At 37.4% G+C, this 20,252-nt stretch overlaps 1 protein-coding gene across 1 annotated transcript in view; it reads left to right on the forward strand.

Moving 5' to 3' along the window:
• Nucleotides 1–17,331, forward strand: part of ARHGAP31 (Rho GTPase activating protein 31) — a 146,061-nt gene extending 128,730 nt beyond the window's left edge. Inside the window, exons 10-12 of the mRNA XM_070749932.1 lie at nt 2,199–2,816; nt 8,680–8,963; nt 11,193–17,331. Coding sequence (XP_070606033.1) covers nt 2,199–2,816; nt 8,680–8,963; nt 11,193–13,628 — 3,338 coding nt within the window. The 3' untranslated portion in view covers nt 13,629–17,331. The remainder of the gene's footprint in view (nt 1–2,198; nt 2,817–8,679; nt 8,964–11,192) is intronic.
• The last annotated feature ends 2,921 nt before the right edge of the window (nt 17,332–20,252 follow it).

Here is a 20,252-nt window from a genome sequence, read left to right on the forward strand (position 1 = left end):
TTTCCAAAGTGAAATGTTTGCTATAAGAAATTATATTTAAAATTATAATTATATCAGTTTTCTCCATTTTATACAAACCTTACTGTTATTATTGCTACATCAGAAAAAAAATGGTTTGTGGCAAGCTGTTGTGTGTATATCGCTCTAGTGTAGTATCATTTATATCAACAAATACCTTAAGATAATGGATGGCTGTAGTTTATGGCGGTAGGGGAGAAGTGGGAGGTATAGTGAGAGTTCTTTCATATTTTATATGCGGGGGGTGGGGGTCCACATTAACAGATTCAGAGATGGAAAGAGAGACAGAAAGAGTGAGGGAATATTGCAAGTATGGATCCAGAGAAAAGTTGAGGGAAAATATATATGTTCTCCCATTTTCTTCCCTATTTTACCACCTCCCAAGCTTTATATTTCATCCTGTCTATCTTTTAAAACAATTTTATGGCTGCTGCCTTTGGCTTAGAAAAAAGATAGAGAATTGAGGAGGAAATTGAAAATACCCTGTTTACGCCACGTTTCTCTTTTACTGAATATACTTTTCCCTATCGCCATTTCCAAATGGGCAGTAGATGGAATCCATGACTGGCATACAGAATACAGATTTGCAGATACCAAAGCAGGTCATGATGACTGCTTTTGAAATTGTAATTGTAAAGGAGGGAGAGCGTAGAAATAAATTCAGCCAGTAGTCTAATGGAAAATTGAATCATGTCTAGCAGTACTGGGCAAGGAAAAAGCTCTCTTTAAGTCAGCCTGATTTGTCCCTACTCTCAATAAAGTATTTACCATAGGATTACAGTATTTGTGGCGTGGCATCATAATTTCACAATGAAAACTTTGTCACTAATGTACTTAGGAAAGGTCAGAATTCACATCAGGGTGTTGCAACACATTCTCAACATTTTTTCCTCATCATGGTGTGTAAAGGACATTCTGAACACATTCTCAACATTTTTTCCCCATCATGGTGTGTAAAGGAGCTCCTACATGTTGGCTTTTGATGCGTCATTATAAAGATGAAACAGATTTTTGAAGGGAAAATCAATCTTCCTGTGTGCTCTAGAAGAAATAGAAGAGACGTTTTGAAAGTTTTATCTGGCCAATTAATCTAAGATGAATAACCATGGGATACAGTTCCCAGATAACATCTAGATCTCCATGTTGATCCCAAGGTTCTGCCATGTTCTGTGATATAAATTTTACTCCAAAAGAGCCAAATAATATCAGGTTCTCCTTTATTAGTATAAATTTACTATTATTTTTTCTTTAATGCTTCCTTATAGTCTCCTTTCCCCTCTCCAAAATATGATTGAATCACAGCATCACTATTTTATTGTATTTTTTTTATTTATTTGATTTTTTTATGCCGCCCTTCTCTTTAGACTCAGGGCGGCTTACAACATGTTAGCAATAGCACTTTTTAACAGAGCCAGCATATTGCCCCCACAATCTGGGTCCTCATTTTACCCACCTCAGAAGGATGGAAGGCTGAGTCAACCTTGAGCCGGAGATTTATTTATTTATTGGACTTGTATGCCACCCCTCTCCGCGGTGATGAGATTTGAACTGCTGAAGTCAGCTTCAGTGGCCTGCAGTACAGAACTCTACCTGCTGCACCACCTCACCTCTAGGCATGTGTATGTGACCCTTAAATATTAAAACAAAACAAAAAAACCCTAACAAATAAACAATGTACAATACAGGGGAAAAAAATATTGACCAACTATGAGAGTCCAGATTGGCAAAATTCATCTGAAGTAATGACTACTTCAGCTTCAACAGCAACAACATAAGAGCACGCAACAGATTCAAACTTAATACGAACCACTCCAAACTTGACTATAAAAAATATGATTTCAACAATTGAGTTATCGAAGAGTGGAACTCATTACCGGACTCAATTGTGACAACCCCTAACCCCCAACATTTCTCCCTTAGACTCTCCACGATTGACCTCTCCAGGTTCCTAAGAGGCCAGTAAGGGGCGTACATAAGTGCACCGTTGTGCCTTTCGTCCCCTGTCCAATTGTCTTTCCTTTCTCTCGCTTTTCATATATATTTTCTTCCTTTCATATATCCTCTCCTATAAGTTCACTTTTACCCTTATATATATCACTACATGTCTATTTTTCTTCCTATGTATTTATGTATTGGATAAATGAATAAATAAAATCTTTGATTTTTCCTTCCTTCCTTAGGAGATGAAAAGGGTCATTTCAAGCGCACAATTACGACCGGAGGGTTTTTTGTTCCCATGATGAAACAACGAGTAGGGGGACCTAGCAGCTCATTTGACCTCAACAAACAAGACACCGAGTGGGATCTCAAAGGTGCCATAAAAGGAGCAGAGGGAGGAGTGGAGGACAATGCAGAGAATCATATTCTACTGCCAATCAAAATGAAACCACTTCCTGAGCAACTAAAGGTATTCCGCGCCACTGAAGACCCTGAGAATGAGCAAACTTCCCCAAAGGTGTGCCGTATGTTCTTTACTTCAAATGATGGGACATCCAATTTGGGATTCCATGGGACCCTATTCCCTCTGGAAGCCTCTCCCCGTCACCAACATAAAGCCTTGAATATCTCAGAGCCCTTTGCTGTGTCTGTGCCCCTTCGAGTATCTGCAGTCATCAGCATCAACAGCACACCTTGTCGGATGCCTGTCAAAGACAAAGCAGCTTTCCCTGGCCTTCAAGAACCTTCTTTTCTGGGAAAAGAAAGTGCTATGTCTTCAGTCCCTGAAGGTGACAACTATGACCAATTAGAGCATGTCACAGTCAAGGAAGAAAAGAAGCCTGAATCCAAATCCATAACAGGTAAGCTTAGAATAAAGATGGGTGATGTTCCAGGAGATGTTGAACAGCTTATCTCTAGCCATGGCAAATGATCAAAAGAATGAGATTTGCAGTTGTTTAGAACAACATTTGGGAACAGTTGTGCATCCTGACTTAGAAAAGGCTGTAGTAATTTGTTCACAAGAGACCTCCAACATGGGTAATAGAGAATATTTGAAATATAGTGGTACCTCTACTTACGAACTTAATTGGTTCCGTGATCTTAAGTAGAAAAGTTTGTAAGAAGAAGCAATTTTCCCATAGGAATCAATATAAAAGCAAATAATGTGTGTGATTGGGTAAACCACAGGGAGGGTGGAGGTCCGGTTTCCTCCCAGGAGATTCCTAGAGAGGCCCCACAGAGGGTTTTCCCTGCTTTTTCCGGCCTGGTTTCCTCCCAGGAGATTCCTAGAGAGGCCCCACAGAGGCTTTTCCCTGCTTTTTCCGGCCTGGTTTCCTCCCAGGAGATTCCTAGAGAGGCCCCACGGAGGCTTCTCCCTGCTTTTTCCGGCCCTGTTTCCTCCAAGGAGATTCCTAGAGAGGCCCCACAGAGGCTTCTCCCTACTTTTTCCAGTTACAGTTTCGGAGGCTTGGGGGTTGTAAGTGGAAAATGGTTCTTGAGGCAAAAAATCTTGAGCACACAGTTCTTATCTAGAAAAGTTTGTAAGTAGTAGTGTTCTTAGGTAGAGGTACCACTGTATAGAGAGCATGTCATGGATATAATTGAAGAATATTTGACACATGTGTTTTTTCACAACATTGCTCTCTTTTTTTGGTGGGAGCATGCAGTTGAAAATGCCAGCTTACCTGAAAGTCTATTGCTCTCTCTGTCCCATTCCCTTTTTTTCTTTTTGCCAATGAAGAAAGAAAACCTAGATGTATTACAGTGATATTTTTTTTAAAAAAAGGAAAACTGGCAAAAAAAAACAATCCTTATACTGTAATTATCAATAGCAATTTAAAATTGATGTAAGCCTCAAGCTTGTTAAATCACAGAGCAGCACATTGTGACATCATATCATAGAAACATAGAAACATAGAAGACTGACGGCAGAAAAAGACCTCATGGTCCATCTAGTCTGCCCTTATACTATTTCCTGTATTTTATCTTACAATGGATATATGTTTATCCCAGGCATGTTTAAATTCAGTTACTGTGGATTTACCAACCACGTCTGCTGGAAGTTTGTTCCAAGGATCTACTAAACTCTTTCAGTAAAATAATATTTTCTCATGTTGCCTTTGATCTTTCCCCCAACTAACTTCAGATTGTGTCCCCTTGTTCTTGTGTTCACTTTCCTATTAAAAACACTTTCCTCCTGTACCTTATTTAACCCTTTAACATATTTAAATGTTTCGATCATGTCCCCCTTTTTCCTTCTGTCCTCCAGACTATACAGATTGAGTTCATTAAGCCTCTCCTGATATGTTTTATACTTAAGACCTTTCACCATTCTTGTAGCCTGCCTTTGGACCCGGTCAATTTTGTCAATATCTTTTTGTAGGTGAGGTCTCCAGAACTGAACACAGTACTCCAAATGTGGTCTCACCAGCGCTCTATATAAGGGGATCACAATCTCCCTCTTCCTGCTTGTTATACCTCTAGCTATGCAGCCAAGCATCCTCCTTGCTTTGCCTACCGCCCGACCACACTGCTCACCCATTTTGAGACTGTCAGAAATCACTACCCCTAAATCCTTCTCTTCTGAAGTTTTTGCTAACACAGAACTGCCAATACAATACTCAGATTGAGGATTCCTTTTCCCCAAGTGCATTATTTTACATTTGGAAACATTAAACTGCAGTTTCCATTGCTTTGACCATTTTTATAATATAGAGATTTCCCCAAAACAATAATAGATATATCCTGCCTCTGTTCTTTAAAAGTGAGGGTTTTTTATTAGAAAAGTTAGAGGTGTCGTCGTCCCTCCGTTACATAAAATTGTTAAAAATATCCTGTGGAACAGAGTGACTTTAAGAACACCTGGGTGACTTTGTATTAGAGATCCCAGTGCATGAGGGTGTTAGGAACACCTTGCCTGCAGTGATACAGCTGGAGTGATCTTTTTACTTAGTTATTAATGGACCAAAAGGGAAGTCTTGGTGGTAGGCTGAAATTAACTGTCAAACAAGTTATTACATGTACTTGGAAGTACATGAAGACCAAAGCAAGTTTTAGAAAGGATCAATTGAGGCAGGAAAGCATCTGGCAAGCTTCCCCAATTGCTTTCTACTCTAAACCTCTTTTCATTAAAAAAATATGATGAAAAATCAGAGCACAGTATTTTATATGCCTATTTTATACACCTCTTAAATCAGATTAATGCACTATCCTGAACATCTAGAGCAGATGCTGGCAATACAGTGCCGGGGCATCTATTACATTCTCAGAATAAATGAAATGACATTTTTGAATAATTAAATGGCCAGTTTTAAATTCTAGACTTCTTTTCTACATGTCGTAAGAACCCAATATGAGGTTGCAAACAGGCGGGGATTCCCACTTACTGCAGCTACCGGTGTAATGCGCGTGCAGCTCTATGTGTATGCATCCTAGTGATATTTTGCTTCTGTGCATGGACAGGAAGCAAAATCTCAGGAGAAGATGCGCTTGTGAGATTTCTGCATGCGCAGAAGCAAGAAATATGCCAAAATCTCATGCACACGCATCCCCTTGCAAAATTTTGCTTTCTGCACATGCACAGAAGCAAATCTCACTGGGACGCACATGCATGCATGCCAATGAAATAGAGCTGCATGCTCACCTCCATTTTTGCTACCGCATGCGCAGTGCGGCGTGTACCGGGTAGCAATTCGATACTGGTTGCAAAAATAATGATCTCATTAAAATTTAGGCATTAAAAATATGTAGGGTATTACTGACATTCTTATAATAGCAATTACAGCTTGCAACTGTTGAAAACGCCATATATTTAGAGATGTTGGGATATGAAGGATCATGTTAATCGTGCTAGATTCAATATGTGACACTTCCACATAGAGATCTTTACATCTTTTTACATCTTTCAAAAGACTTTCAAATTTCAGTCAGTGAGAAAAATACTGGAGGAGCGAGAATAGCAATCTAAAACCATTGGGTTTTTAGATGCTTTTTTAAATATTTGATTTGTTACAATGTCATATTGTTATTATTATTATTATTGTGAGCCGCCCTGAGTCTCCGGAGAGGGGCGGCATACAAATCTAATATATTATTATTATTATTATTATTATTATTATTATTATTATTATTGTTGTTGTTGTTGTTGTTGTTGTTTGTTATTGTTATTGTTATTACTATTACTAATAATAGTAATAGTAATAGTATAATATTTGGAAAATGCAGCTAGTTTCATATAATTTGTAGACTGTTCATATTAGGGGCATACAACTAGCATATACAGTACTATATATAAGAAATCATGGCTTATTACATATAATTACACTGCCAAACACACATAGACAGCATTGTTAATGTCACAGCTGTATAACAGTTCAGACATAGTTGACTTCAAATTATCTGTCCTTAAGATAAACTCAAATTGAGAAGTGCATAAATCCAAAATAGGATAGAAAATCATTTAGATATCTACCTATCTATTTGTCTGCCTGGCTGGCTGCCTGCCTGGAAGTTTCCTTTTTGGTCTGTTTTTTTTCTCTCTCTTTATTTGTCCAAAGAATAAACATGTTAAGCATAAATTGTACTTAATGTACCTTAATGCTCTTCTGTGCAGATTCAGTTTGAAGAAAGTTGTCTGCTTAATTCAGTAAATAGCATAAGTGCATGGATATTCATTGTTGTAGACATGTTAAATACTGCTACATTTTAAAGAGTCAGGGACTCAGGGTGTATATAAGCTTATTGAAATTGTGGTTAACTTTGTGTTGATTTGTAGCTAGACACTTCTCTGGGAAACTTATAATAATAATATATATAATATTATAATAATATAATAATTTGTGTCTCCACAAGGTGATTTTATTCCTTATTGTCACATGGGCCATTAATCAACCCCTTGAAAGACTTTAATCACAGCTGATTGAGTTATCATGAAGAGGTCCTTTGATCTGTGAAGTTCCAACACATCCATTCATGACAATAAAATATGGCTTCTATTTTTAAAAAATTACAATATTTTCAATAAAAATAACACAAATTAATAAAGAACAGAAACAGTAAAAGATCAAAAACAAAGAAAAAAACATTACAGAAACAATAAAAAATATTTCAAGCTTCCAATTTATTTGCATCAAATAGCAATACAATTGCTAAACTCACCTTTATTCCATTATTACAAAACAGCTCACTTTTTTCTATGTTCAGGTTTCTTTTCTAGTCATCAAAATCACAAATCATAAGTACAGTTTTTTCTGTTTCATGCAAAACGTCCATAGGAGGTTTCCAGTTAACCAAATGTAGACAAACGGAAATATGTGTACAAAATTCTACAAGTCTACAAATTTATGAGATCTCCCCTTTACCACAATAGAAATGCAGTAAACGATAAAATGTCCCTTCCTGTTGTTCACATTTCCAACAAAAGTTTTAAAAAAGTGAAACAGCTTGCCTCCAGAAGTTGTGAATGCCCCAACACTGGAAGTTTTTAAGCAGATGTTGAATAACCATCTGTCTGAATTAGTGTAGGGTTTTGTGTCTAAGCAGGGGGTTGGATTAGAAGACCTCCAAGGTCCTTTCCAACTGTTGTTGTTGTTGTTGTTATTATTGTTATTATTATTACTACTACTACTACTACTACTACTACTACCATAGTTCCCTCTAAGCTGAGCAGTGAGCAATCGCTCACTTAAAAATCATCATCAACTCAGAGTTTTCCGAACCTGCCCAGAAGCCGGAAAGAGTGAGAGGGAAGGAGAGAGAGAGGAAGAGAGAGAAACAGATAGAAAAAAGAGAGGAAGGAAAAGAGAAAGAAAAAGAATGGGAGTAAGGAAGAGAGAAAGAAAATCAAAATCTAGTTTGAAACTAGCTCAACTATTTAAGTGGCACTTTGATATTGATAGAGTTGCCCTATTATGAGCTCACTGTTATAGACACACAGTACAGTATTTTATTTTGAAATTCTCTGAGGCAAAACAGGGTGGGTTTTTTATTTATTTGTTTATTTATCTATTTATTTATCTATTTATTTATTTATTTATTTATTATTTCTGTGCCACCCAGTCCCGAAGGGACTGCCGCTCAGACACTATACTTTTCCGCCCACCCCCCCAAAAAAATTAGAGGGAACACTGACTACTACTACCACTACTACTACTACTACTACTACTATTATTATTATTATTATTATTATTATTATTATTATTATTATTATTATACCTTTATATATTCTAGATCATTTCTCTGTTGACAAATACAAATTTTGCATGATTTTATAAAAAAGTAAAAAATAAGATATAATGTAAATTTCAGTCCTTTCAACCCTATGTTTTTCCATTGGTCCATTTGTATCTTATAGGCAATTTTCTTACTCATTTTATTATACATTCCTTTACTTATTCTTCAACTGTCTCATATTTTAGAAAAAAGTTTATGTATTTCATCATTGCCGTGTTCATTGGTGAGTAGTAGGGTTTTTATTCTGGGCTTCAGAAATCTGAAATTTCACTAAGGGATAACAATAAGAGCTTCCTATAACTTTCAGCCCAGATAGGGTTGCCTTCCAAAACCACCAGAACTATTGTCATATGCAGTCAGTTTCATATTGAGGAACGTTGATTTAGAATAAGTTTACCTTTTAATTGTACAGTTCCTTCCTCTTTTTTTTAGTGTTTTGTTTTCTTCTTTAAGATTTGTATATCTGCTTTTTTATCTCATTTGTTTATGTAGATTCTACTACTGAGAAAATAGCCATTGTTAAGAAGCTGGAGTCTGTAAGTTTTCCTCAAGTCAATACTCAGGAGACAAAGAGTGGAGACAACAGCTGCAGCCAACCTTTAAAAGATAAGCTCCCCCTGGAACAGAACCCACTCGCTATAATCCTTGCAAGCCAGCAGCAAACAGAGAAAGCAAGTCAAGACCATTTTGGGGTTAAGGACAAATCAGAGCAAATTTCCTGGCCACCAGAGCTATCAATAAATATAACAGAAGATAAATCACATCTAAAGGAGTTGGTAAGAAAAAGTATTGAAAGTCTTGTTTGGATGTTATGTTATTTGGCTGTTTTGCTATTTTATGAAAAAGACACCAACTATTCTGTCTTTGAATACCATTTTTTATATACCCTGTCATACTAGACATTTTTACACAGGTTATTCTGTACATTGTATACACAGTGTATACTGGACATTTTTACACAGTGTATTCCAGATTTAAACACCTCCCAAACTGAATTAGGGTGATTTGGACATGATAAACATGTAAATCAAAGCAGAATTCATCCAAAGCCAATTAATTTGATTCTGTACTATCTCTGGTTTTCACCAATGGTTGTGAGTTTCATATGTTTACAAACACACTGCAGGGTCTAAGAATCGATCCAAAGAGAATCTAAAAACATTTTCCACAAAAACCAAGACAAAAGCAGTCATGTTTTTCAGAAACATTTCAGGTTGCATGTATCTCTATTCTACTTGTAATTTTCTTCACATTTGTCCATTAAAAGACAAATTGTTGGCAGGATATTATTTTTCGACACTCTTAAAGCATCTAGCTGCTAGAGAGCTACATTAAAAATGGTTGTTTTCCTGGTCTCATATCTGTGATCTTCTGGGACGGAGTGGCTGTGGATTTTGTCTCCCAAGGACAATTCTATCTGTCCATCCATCACCCTGGGGGGAGTCATTGACCCCCTCAGAGAGGGTCCGCAACCTGGGCATCCTCCTCGATCCACAGCTCACACTAGAGAAACATCTTTCAGCTGTGGCGAGGGGGGCATTTGCCCAGGTTCGCCTAGTGCACCAGTTGCAGCCCTATTTGGACTGGGAGTCACTGCTCACAGTCACTCATGCCCTCTTCACCTCAAGGCTCGACTACTGTAACGCTCTCTACATGGGGCTACCTTTGAAAAGTGTTCGGAAACTTCAGATCGTGCAGAATGCAGCTGCGAGAGCAATCATGGGCTTCCCCAAATATGCCCATGTTACACCAACACTCTGCAGTCTGCATTGGTTGCCGATCAGTTTCCGGTCACAATTCAAAGTGTTGGTTATGACCTATAAAGCCCTTCATGGCACCAGACCAGATAATCTCAGGGACCGCCTTCTGCTGCACAAATCCCAGCGACCAGTTAGGTCCCACAGAGTGGGCCTTCTCCGGGTCCCGTCAACTAAACAATGTTGTTTGGCGGGACCCAGGGGAAGAGCCTTTTCTGTGGCAGCCCCGGCCCTTTGGAACCAACTCCCCCCAGAGATTAGAATTGCCCCCACCCTCCTCGCTTTTCATAAACTTCTTAAAACCCACCTCTGTCATCAGGCATGGGGGAACTGAGGTATTCTTTCCCCCTAGGCCTTTACAATTTACGCATGGTATGTCTGTATGTATGTTTGGTTTTTATAATAAGGGGGTTTTAGTTATTTGTCATATGCTGTTTTATCATTGTTGTTAGCCGCCCCGAGTCTACGTAGAGGGGCGGCATACAAATACAATAAATAAATAAATAAATAAATAAATTAGTTAGGTTACTTGTGACACAGAATGCTGGAATAAAAAGATCTTTTTACTTGTTCAAAAACGTCTCATTTATATGTTCTTAGCCTATTTCAACTTTCATACTTATCAAAATTAGAACTATTCTAGGGTGTCACATTTTATTAACCTTTGGCATTATAATTGTCAAGCTTGATCTTCACATTGATTTTGAGGGAAGGGGCATTATGGAGCTGCCAATGATATAAATCCAAATCAGTGATGGGCTACCAAAATTTTTACTACCACACCGTGGGCGTGGCTTATGCATTTTGTTTCAACATATTTCAGTGCAAATTGGGTGCTCTGGGGTGGAGCTTCAAATTTTGCTACCGGAACTGCGTTCCTGATCGTTCCCGTAGGAGCCCATCACTGATCCAAATCCACTGAAAATATTATAGTTGACTGAAATTGTTTATTATTTGCTGATTTATTCCTACGGTATCATAGTTTTCAAATAGTGCCACATTTTTAACATTTGGTTTCCAAACAAAGTAGGATGGACAAATAGCAAGATTTCTGTCTTCAATGGAGGAAATTTTCATTTTAGCATTATTTATTTAATAGAATTTGAATGTATATGGTTTTTAATGGAATAGGTTAATAGAATATATGCCTAACTGTTATTCTAAAAATTTTATGTAGTTGATTTTAAAAAGGGCCACAACTTATAAAAAAAAAGGAGTTTTGTGATCTTGATGGTTTCTCTTTTTCAGGTGGTTGATGATCATTCCAACACTGTAATGAAACCATTGTGGCCAGATATTCAACAGGAGCTGAAAATTGTTGAGTCTGAGGAGGAGTTTTTGTGTACTGGAAGTGTAGTAAAGATACAACAACAACAACAACAACAACAACAACAACAACAACAGGAGTTTAAACCAAGCCTTACATCTATTGCATCTTCAGAAGCAAAGAGTTTAGTGTGTAGTTCTCTTCTGCTACCAACTCTCCCCAAAGAAGACAACCTAATTGGAGATCCATTGGCAATATCTGACTTTCTTCCCAAAGAATCTAAAGATACACAACTCTGCAACTCTGAGACATTCAGAAAGCAGACTAGTATTTCCTTCACCTCAGCAAAACTGCAAAATATGCCATGTTCAAAAAATTGCCCACAAGATGATAACACCAAAAATGACCTCCCATCTCAATCTCCAAATTGGAAGTTTCCATCAGAACTAAAAGAAAACACAGCTTTTTCAATAGAAAAGTTATCATATGCCAAAGAGAAAAATTTAGAGCAGCCAGAATGTGAAAGTAACAATTGGCTTCTTCAAAGAGAGAAAAAAGTTGAAGCAACAACCCAGTTAGAAAAAAGCAGTGACACATATCCAGAGAGAGATCTAGTCCATTCAAAGAGTCCATGTAGAGCTGAAGTCCCATGGGTCAAAAAAGGCAGGATGAATGATCAAAACTCTGCTAATCGACAGGAAGAAGATACATGGAGTGACCATGTCCATAGTTTAGAATTGCTAGAGCCATGGGAAGATCATCAGTGGGTCACCAGTCCCCTTCATTCTCCTACCTTGAAAGAAACTCAAGGAAAGGCACTTCAAGAGTTTCAGCCACAGAACCAAGCAATGGCCCAAAGCTATTTGAAGAAACCATGTTTCAGTCGTAGCTTTTCCTTAGATAGTAAAGATTTTTTGAAAGCTCATTGGGCTATAGAAATACCTTTAACTAACACACACGAGGAACAAATTTGTGGTGACCTACAACAAGGAAGCAAGGAATATTCACCAGGACAGTGGAAAGAAAGTTTTCAGAAAGCTGAAGCCTGGCTGAATTGTTTAAAGGAAACGTCAAACTCACATGAAACAAATATGAAATATCTAAGCCGTGAAGCAGGCTTTGCAGCAACGGATTTGCCTTCTGGTCTTGAAGGGTTGCCTAGTGTTGCCTGTAAAGCATTGGTTAAGAAGGAAGTGCCTAAAGACGAAAAAAATCAAGGAAACATTCTAGATTCTCCTTTGTCACAATGTAATACTGAGGCCAGTCTATTAAATTCAAACCGCACAGGAAAGCAGGCGACTTATATTCAACAGAATGACAGACCTGGAGTTCCTGTTATGAAAGGACCATGTTTTACTAAAGAGCTGCAGATCAATAAAGGTGAAGACATTCCATGTAAAGGAAAGCCAAGGCCCTCTTCTCTAAGCCTGGATTCTCTCCTTCCACTTGGCAGCATTTTTAATTTTGACAACTTGTCTTTCTCCTCTTCACCCAGGCACTTTCCCTGCGGGCAGAAAGAAGCTAAGTCCAGTGATTCTGCACCATCCCTTCCTGTTTCTTGTCCAAGTGAAAATAAAGCTGACCTTTGGGGGTCACACTTTGATCCTCAAGATGTAGACTTAGAATACATAATGATGTCTCATGCTACCACTGGTCGTCGTAATTCTGCCCCGGTAAGTGTTTCAGCAGTAAGAACATCTTTCATGGTTAAGATGTGTCAGGTTCGAGCTGTGCCAGTAATTCCACCAAAGATTCAATATACCCAAGTCCCCCAGCCTTTGCAGGCACAAGACCCCAACTGCAGAATCTCAGTGGCATCAGAGAACAAAGAAACAGAAGTCAAGAAAAGTCTAATCAAGCCAATTCAAAATGCTCAGGGTCAGCTGCAATTCCCAAAGAGTCCACCACTTGATGGGATGGGGAAAGAAAACAACAGTACACTCATTTTGGATCCAGCTGCAGCTAGAAAAACCGAACCACCTTTTTCCAATCATAATACTACTCAGGATGCACCAGTTCTTCGGCGAAAGAGAACCTCTGAAGGAGAAACTACTGGAGATACTCCACAGTCCTCAAAAATGGAGAGGTCATCTGGGGTTTCGAAGCCTTCTTACAGATCTAGACCAGGAAGACCTCAGAGCCTTATTCTATTTAGTCCTCCCTTTCCTATCATGGACCATCCCTCTACTGCAGATTCTAGAGTATTATTATCTCCCATAAGAAGCCCTATACAGACCCCTTCTCCAAGCCCAATTTTAAATGATTTATTAGAGGCAGCCCCAGAGGGTGTCACTCTTTGTAACAAGATGACTATTCCAAAGAATGGCCAAAGACTAGAGACATCTACAAGTTGCTTTTACCAACCACAGAGGAGGTCTGTAATTCTGGATGGAAGAAGTGGGCGTCAGATAGAATAATGTCTTTCGATTTCTCTTCCCTGGTGGATGAGATATACTGGTAACACTGAGAACTATGAATATGATGCTATGATTGCTAAATGCTTGTTACTAAAACAATCATTGTTGATTTCAACAATCCTTATTTTATATTTTGTCACATTTAATAGATGAAATTATCCCACAGGTGGAAAGCAGCATTTTACTGCACGGAAAGGCAGAGGTAAAAGTTGTCCAGAAATTTATTCCTTTATAAGACTCTCTCGTGCTTCTGTTTTCTACCAACAATCACAAATCATCTCAGCTAATGTTCCTTTCCATGATCTTGCTTATTGTCTTCCTATAATGTTGAAATGCTAAGTATTGGGGATTTCCATCCAAGTACATATTAAGAACAGCTGACCTGCTCCATGCATCTCTATTCAGACCTACAAGGAGCATTGTCAAAAGGATAATGTGTACACTGGACATTCAAATAAGTGGTGAGAGAGGAATGCTGATGGGTTTGAGTGAATTTTGATAAGCAAAGTATCTGTTCTGTCAATGATTAGAAGACTTAATGATGTAATACAAAGGGATTGAACTTGCTCTGGATGAGTTTCATCCTCTTCCAAAAGCACTAATTTGCTAGCTCTGTAGCAGTGTCACTTTTGATAGTTACTAAATGGAATGATAGGGCAGTCATAATAAGCCACAATCCATTTATTAGAACATTGTGGTGTACTGATGTTTATTGAAGAGATTATAATCTGATTTCTCTATACCAGCTCCAGTGTGGCTGCTTTGTAAACGAGATTGAATTTAAGTTGCTACCCAACTTGCATCAATAAGTGGCACAAAGTAAATTTCAATTAGCAAATAAATTCTAGCCCAAATATCTGTTTGCAAGTTATTAAATCAGAATTGGAGGTCTGAAGATCTATCCAGAATGACTTACATGGGTTAGATTTTGTTTTCTCATTGATTCTCAATATCATAGTCTGGAACCACATATAAAACACAGTTGAACTAGAGCTAGGATAGAAAATATGTAGACAAGTGACATTGTTGTGAAAATATGTGTCAAGTGACTTTGGTATGCATAAGATACTGAAAAGGCATAAATTGTAATTTCACTAATACTTATTTTGATACATGTACTTCTGCCTAGAATTCCAACTTTGATTCTGAGAATAAGTTGCTTCACATAACAAAATGAGCACCTCTTACTTTTGAAATCTATTATAAACCTGTTTCCTTTTTTAAAAACTTGTCAATAAAATGTATGTAAGGCAATATGAAATAATAGCGAAAGAGGATTGGCAGTTCTAAAACATTATGGTTCTATGTTTATAACAGAGTAATGGGTGACACTGTCTTTATTTGCACATTGTTGTTAACAAAACACCAGATTTTAATTGAAGATAATTTAATTGAAGAGAAATTCAGCTAAAGACAATTGGAATGCTTTGCATTTTAAAGATTTTAAAGATTCATTTTGAGACTAAACCAGTCTCTCCATTTTTGGAAACATAGAACAAGAAGTTCTGCTTTTTGTATTCTTAGATTTGGTGAAGACTTGGCATGCTGCTTATAAGACTTGGCAAAGAAGGGAAAGGAAATAAAACAGTGTCCTCCCCACTCTCCTGTCCTATAATGCCCAAGGACAGAAGGAAGGGCATCCTGGGCTGTCATTTTTGGTGGAATTAATGGAGTTGAAACAGATTTGCTAAATTAGAAGGAAACAGTTGTTAGTACATTATACCATTTCTGGGATAACAAAAATAATTTACTTGCTCACTGGACGGTATCTAGACAGAAAGAAAGATTTGCAATACTTACCTGTGGGATGGTTTGTTCTTTTGCTTAAGTAATGCCCAGGATTTGCTTTAAGCAATGTATATTGTCTATTTTCCTGGTGACAGATATATTTTCTAAAACTATGCTATAGAAATATATTAAAATGCAGTGAAATTAGGACCCAAGAGGCTGTCTCTATATAGCAGTGCATCTCTGAATCTTGGGCAAAGCCACTGTTTAGAAATTAGGCTTTGTTGCAAACTCCTCTTGTGTAGGTTTCCCACACTTTTGGTAAAGAAAGATCATCAATTGCTCTGTCCGCTAACCGTGGAGTCTGTCCTTCCCGATCTTTTTTCCTGCAATTGTTCTTCATATCAACACATGACTTTACCAATGATTGGTAAGCTTATCTGAAACAGATCTCACTCAAAAAAAGTAAATCCTCCAATTATTTCAGGGCAATGGTCCCTAGGGTGATATTGGTGAAGAATTGTTTTATGAAATGAGAGATATGATTAAGAAGCTAGGAAAGTGCCTGTACATCACTTTGCATCCTGTTTTGCTTCAGTTTTTTGTCAGTTTCAATTCTTTGATGCACACACACAATTTCAGTTGAGATTGGGGAAATCATGGGAAAATCTTTAAAATTGTGTTCTTTTTAAAAAGGGCCTAACTTTGGAGGTGGTGTTGAGCAGTACACTGTTCCCTCAATTTTCGCGGGTTCAAACTTCGCAGAAAGCCTATACCATGGTTTTTCAAAAATATTAATTAAAAAATACTTTGCGGGTTTTTCCCTATACCACGTTTTTTCCCACCCGATGACATCATATGTCATCACCAAACTTTCATCTGCCTTTAATAAATATTTTTTTTAAATAAACTTTAATAAATAAACATGGTGAGTAATAATCTGAATGGTTGCTAAGGGAATGGAAAATTGCAATTTAGGGGTTTAAAGTGTTAAGGGAAGGCTTGTGACACTGTTCATAGCCAAAAATAGTTTATTTACTTCCGCATCTCTACTTCGTGGAAATTCGACTGTCGCGGGCAGTCTTGGAACGCATCCCCTGCGAAAAGCGAGGGAACACTGTAATGGGTTCTAAAACCCTTTACTACCAGTATGCGCAACGCTTCTGTGCATGCACAACTGTGTCCTGTGTGGGTGGACAGAGCATCTTGAGAGGGTGAGTGGAGCATCCTGCTGTCAGCGCTACCAGTTCTAACAACTGGGCCAAACCAGGAGCATTCCACCACTGGTGTTGGAAGTGGGAGGAAAAGGCGAGTACTGCATGTGGTTTTTCAGTGGCATGCTGAAAACAACACTCCAGAAGTTAGATCAAGGATAAAATCAAATGAAACTGATTTCATTTCATTCAAAAGTTAATTCAGTTGATGGATCTTTTTTATGTGTATTAAATGTAAAAAGCACTCCCAAGCATTTTTTTTACTTTTTTCCCTTCTTTCATAGTAATAATTACAACTTGTTGGCAACTTTTGATGGGGCATATCCACTGTAGTCAAAGCATTCAAGGTCTCTGGCTGTAAGGTCTCAAGCTGTGCATCTTTCCTGTATATGAAAAATGCTGTATGCCATGTTAAATTGCTTATAACATTTAGCTGTAATTCTTTAAGATACAAGTATGCTTTTTTTCAAGATTTGTTTCTGATAATTTTATTAAAATAAAACACATTTAAGTTGAGAATAAACCCCTGTTCCTTCCCCTCCCAGAAGAAATTATGCATCACTTTTTTCCTATTGCTTTCGACTTGAGAGGGGGAAACCAAGTCAATTAATGTGAGCTTTGTATGAATGCATTGAATTTCATGTAATCATCCTGATGAGTATTGTTTCCATGGAGTGCGGCTCCTTTTTTTCAGTGCTTACATAACGTGGAAATTTTGCCAAGTCTCAACCATGAGATTAAACTGGAGTTTTTTATAAAAACATATTTGCGTCTTAGTGTTGTTTTGACAATGTACATAGTTACCATGCTCTTGATGAAAACAGAAGATGTTTACTTTTGACATTTCTATTATGGTCTTTCTTGATAAGCTAAATCAGGGATGGAAAACTTGAGAACTTCCCAGATGCTTCTGAAATTCATTTCCAAAAGGCCCAGTTAATACCAAGTTCTGAAAAATATTGGTGAGGATTTTTTTAGCAATATGAAGGACTGCAATTCTCCATCTTTGAATAGGATGCTTATCAGCATCATAGGTGTTAATATGCAAGATAATTGACACCAATCTTTTAAAGAAATTGAGAGAATATACATTGTTTTTTTAAATAGTCTTTATTGGGTTTTTTCTTTAAAAATAAACATATGTACAAAAATGTACAGTAGACTTGCAACATACAACACAGACATAGCATACATCTAAGTCAAAAACAAATAGAACGTTAACAATTGTCTTTTACAGCTTGTCAGTACTATTTTCTTGTATGTTTACAATTTACAATGTTATCATCCTTATTATATTTTATTATTGTTATATTATAAAAAATTCATTTTCAGTAAATTGAGTCACCCATTTCTTTTTCAACAACTATTGCGTTTGTATTTCATACATAGATATCTAATTGTTTTGATACAGAATATACAGAAAGTATAGTAGTATAATTCGGTTCTGTTCCAGCACCGAGCCACCCAGAAAAACCTCCAATTTTAAATAATATTTATGCTGTGCAAGGATTATTTGCAATTAAAGCTTTTTACAAAATGAAGCTAAAGTCTTTTAACGGCTTCGCCGTATTGCTTAGAAAGTGTTATCAGCTGGCTAGAGCTCCAGAAAGAGATAAGCAAAACAATAATTAGCTGGAATAATATTCAGAAGCGGAGACATTCAGAAGTTAGCTGGAAGCCCGGAGCTCCTCAGAAAGCCAAAAATGTGTCTCTTTAAATTACAAGCCGAAAAAACAAGGACTGGAAACTTGATGTTAGAATGAACCACATTGTCCTCTCCACACAAGCAGCATGTTACACTGCCTTAAATTCCCCGAGGGCCTGGCCCATTAGTCAGCAGTGCTATTCATGAGTAAACCTCCTTCTGAGTAACCACTCATGCCTCCTAGAGGCCCTGCGAATCCTAGCATCCAGAAGATGCTCCTCCTCTTCTCCTGAGCCACTCATCTCAGGAAGTGCAGAAGACCCTGGTTGCTCTTCAGACTCTGACACCATGTCTTCTTCACTGTCAGTCTCAGGTGCCAGGAATGCAGGATGCCTGTACCGAGTCTCCATTGTCTCTGTGTCCTCTGGATACATAACTAATTACACAGGACATGAGTGGGCCACAACAAATTTATACTTTCTTCATTTATAGAACTGTTCTATAGTAGGTTTTGGTATTTATTTTGTTTTAACCAATTATACCACCTATCCCATGGTTTATAACATTCCAATTGCTCTTTGTCTTGCAGTTCCATTGATAACTTGTTCATTTCAGTGCATTCTAAGGTTTTTGTAACAACAGTTAACATAGTCAGGATTGAAACAGTTTTCCAACTCTGCACATAAACAATTCTGGCAGCTGTAGTAATGTGGAGTATTATATATCTATCTTCTTTCGTGGTTTTCCCTTAATAATACCGAGTAGAAATAGCTCTGGTTTGGACTCAAGTCTCTCAAGAAATAATTTGTTGTAGACAGATTTTAATTTGTACATTGATTGTTTAATTTGTACATTGTTATTTCATTCTCACCTGAAAAATACTCTTTGGAGTAGATTTATATTCGAGGATGTTGATTGAATTACTCCATGTGGATGGCTCATCTACTTGTGGGAAGCAGTCAGAATATTAGTAGTCATCTTGCATCCTTTGTAACTAGTCCAAAAGTTACAGACAGGCTTAAAATTATTGTTGAACTTCAGTCTTTTTCATAACTAGTTGAAGAAAATCCAACCTTCTGTGTTTCCAAAGCAACTTGCATAAATCTAATGTTTCATTTGGTACCAGCTGGATCTCATATTCTCTTACAAAGCATCTATCCTGACTATGTCACTACTGCTAATAACTCGAAGGGATTTAATTCTTTTCTATCTCTCCTCCAGCTGCTTCATTTTCATTTTTCAAAATCTAAATGCATTAATTGGGACCCTTTTCATGTCTTTAGATACATTAAAAGGAAAGGCCATTTGCATGCATTTTGATGGATATACAACAGAATACGGGATGCTTCATGTGGTATTTTACTTTTAGTAATATATTTATCATGCTTATATAATTAGGAAGTAATCCGGTTTGTGCTAGAATTAGATTTGGGCAATCTGCTAGTTCCCTGGATTGGTAAATTGGTATTTTCACTATTATACTGAAGAAAGAAGAATGGAACGGAATGGAACGGAATGGAACAGAACAGCAAGAATTCTTTATTGGACAAGTGTGATTGGACACACAAGGAATTTGTCATTGGTGCTTATGCTGTCAAGGTACATAAAAATACCTTTGTCATTAGCTACATATTTTCTCCTTCTTTGAGATGTTTTTCCGCTAGATCTTTTTGGAGGAGTGGAATGGGTCTTTATTTCTATAATATTGTGAACTGTGAGGGCAAGCTTATCATTTTTATGTGTTTTCTCTGGCAGATGTTTAGTAATACGGTTAGTCCTTAATTTATGACCATAACTAAGGCCCAAATTTCTGTTGCTAAGCAAGATAGCCGCCCCGAGTTTGTATGCCGCCCCGAGTTTTCGGAGAGGGGCGGCATACAAATCCAAATAATAAATAAATAAATAAATAAGATAGTTTTAATGTGAGTTTTGTTTCATTTTATGACCTTTCTAGCCACAGTTGTTAAATGAATCTCACTTCCCTATTAATTTTGCTTGTCAGAAATTCACAAAAAATGATCACATGACCGTGGGACA

The sequence above is a fragment of the Erythrolamprus reginae genome, chromosome 4, assembly GCF_031021105.1.
Source record: "Erythrolamprus reginae isolate rEryReg1 chromosome 4, rEryReg1.hap1, whole genome shotgun sequence".
Classification (NCBI taxonomy): Eukaryota; Metazoa; Chordata; class Lepidosauria; order Squamata; family Dipsadidae; genus Erythrolamprus; species Erythrolamprus reginae.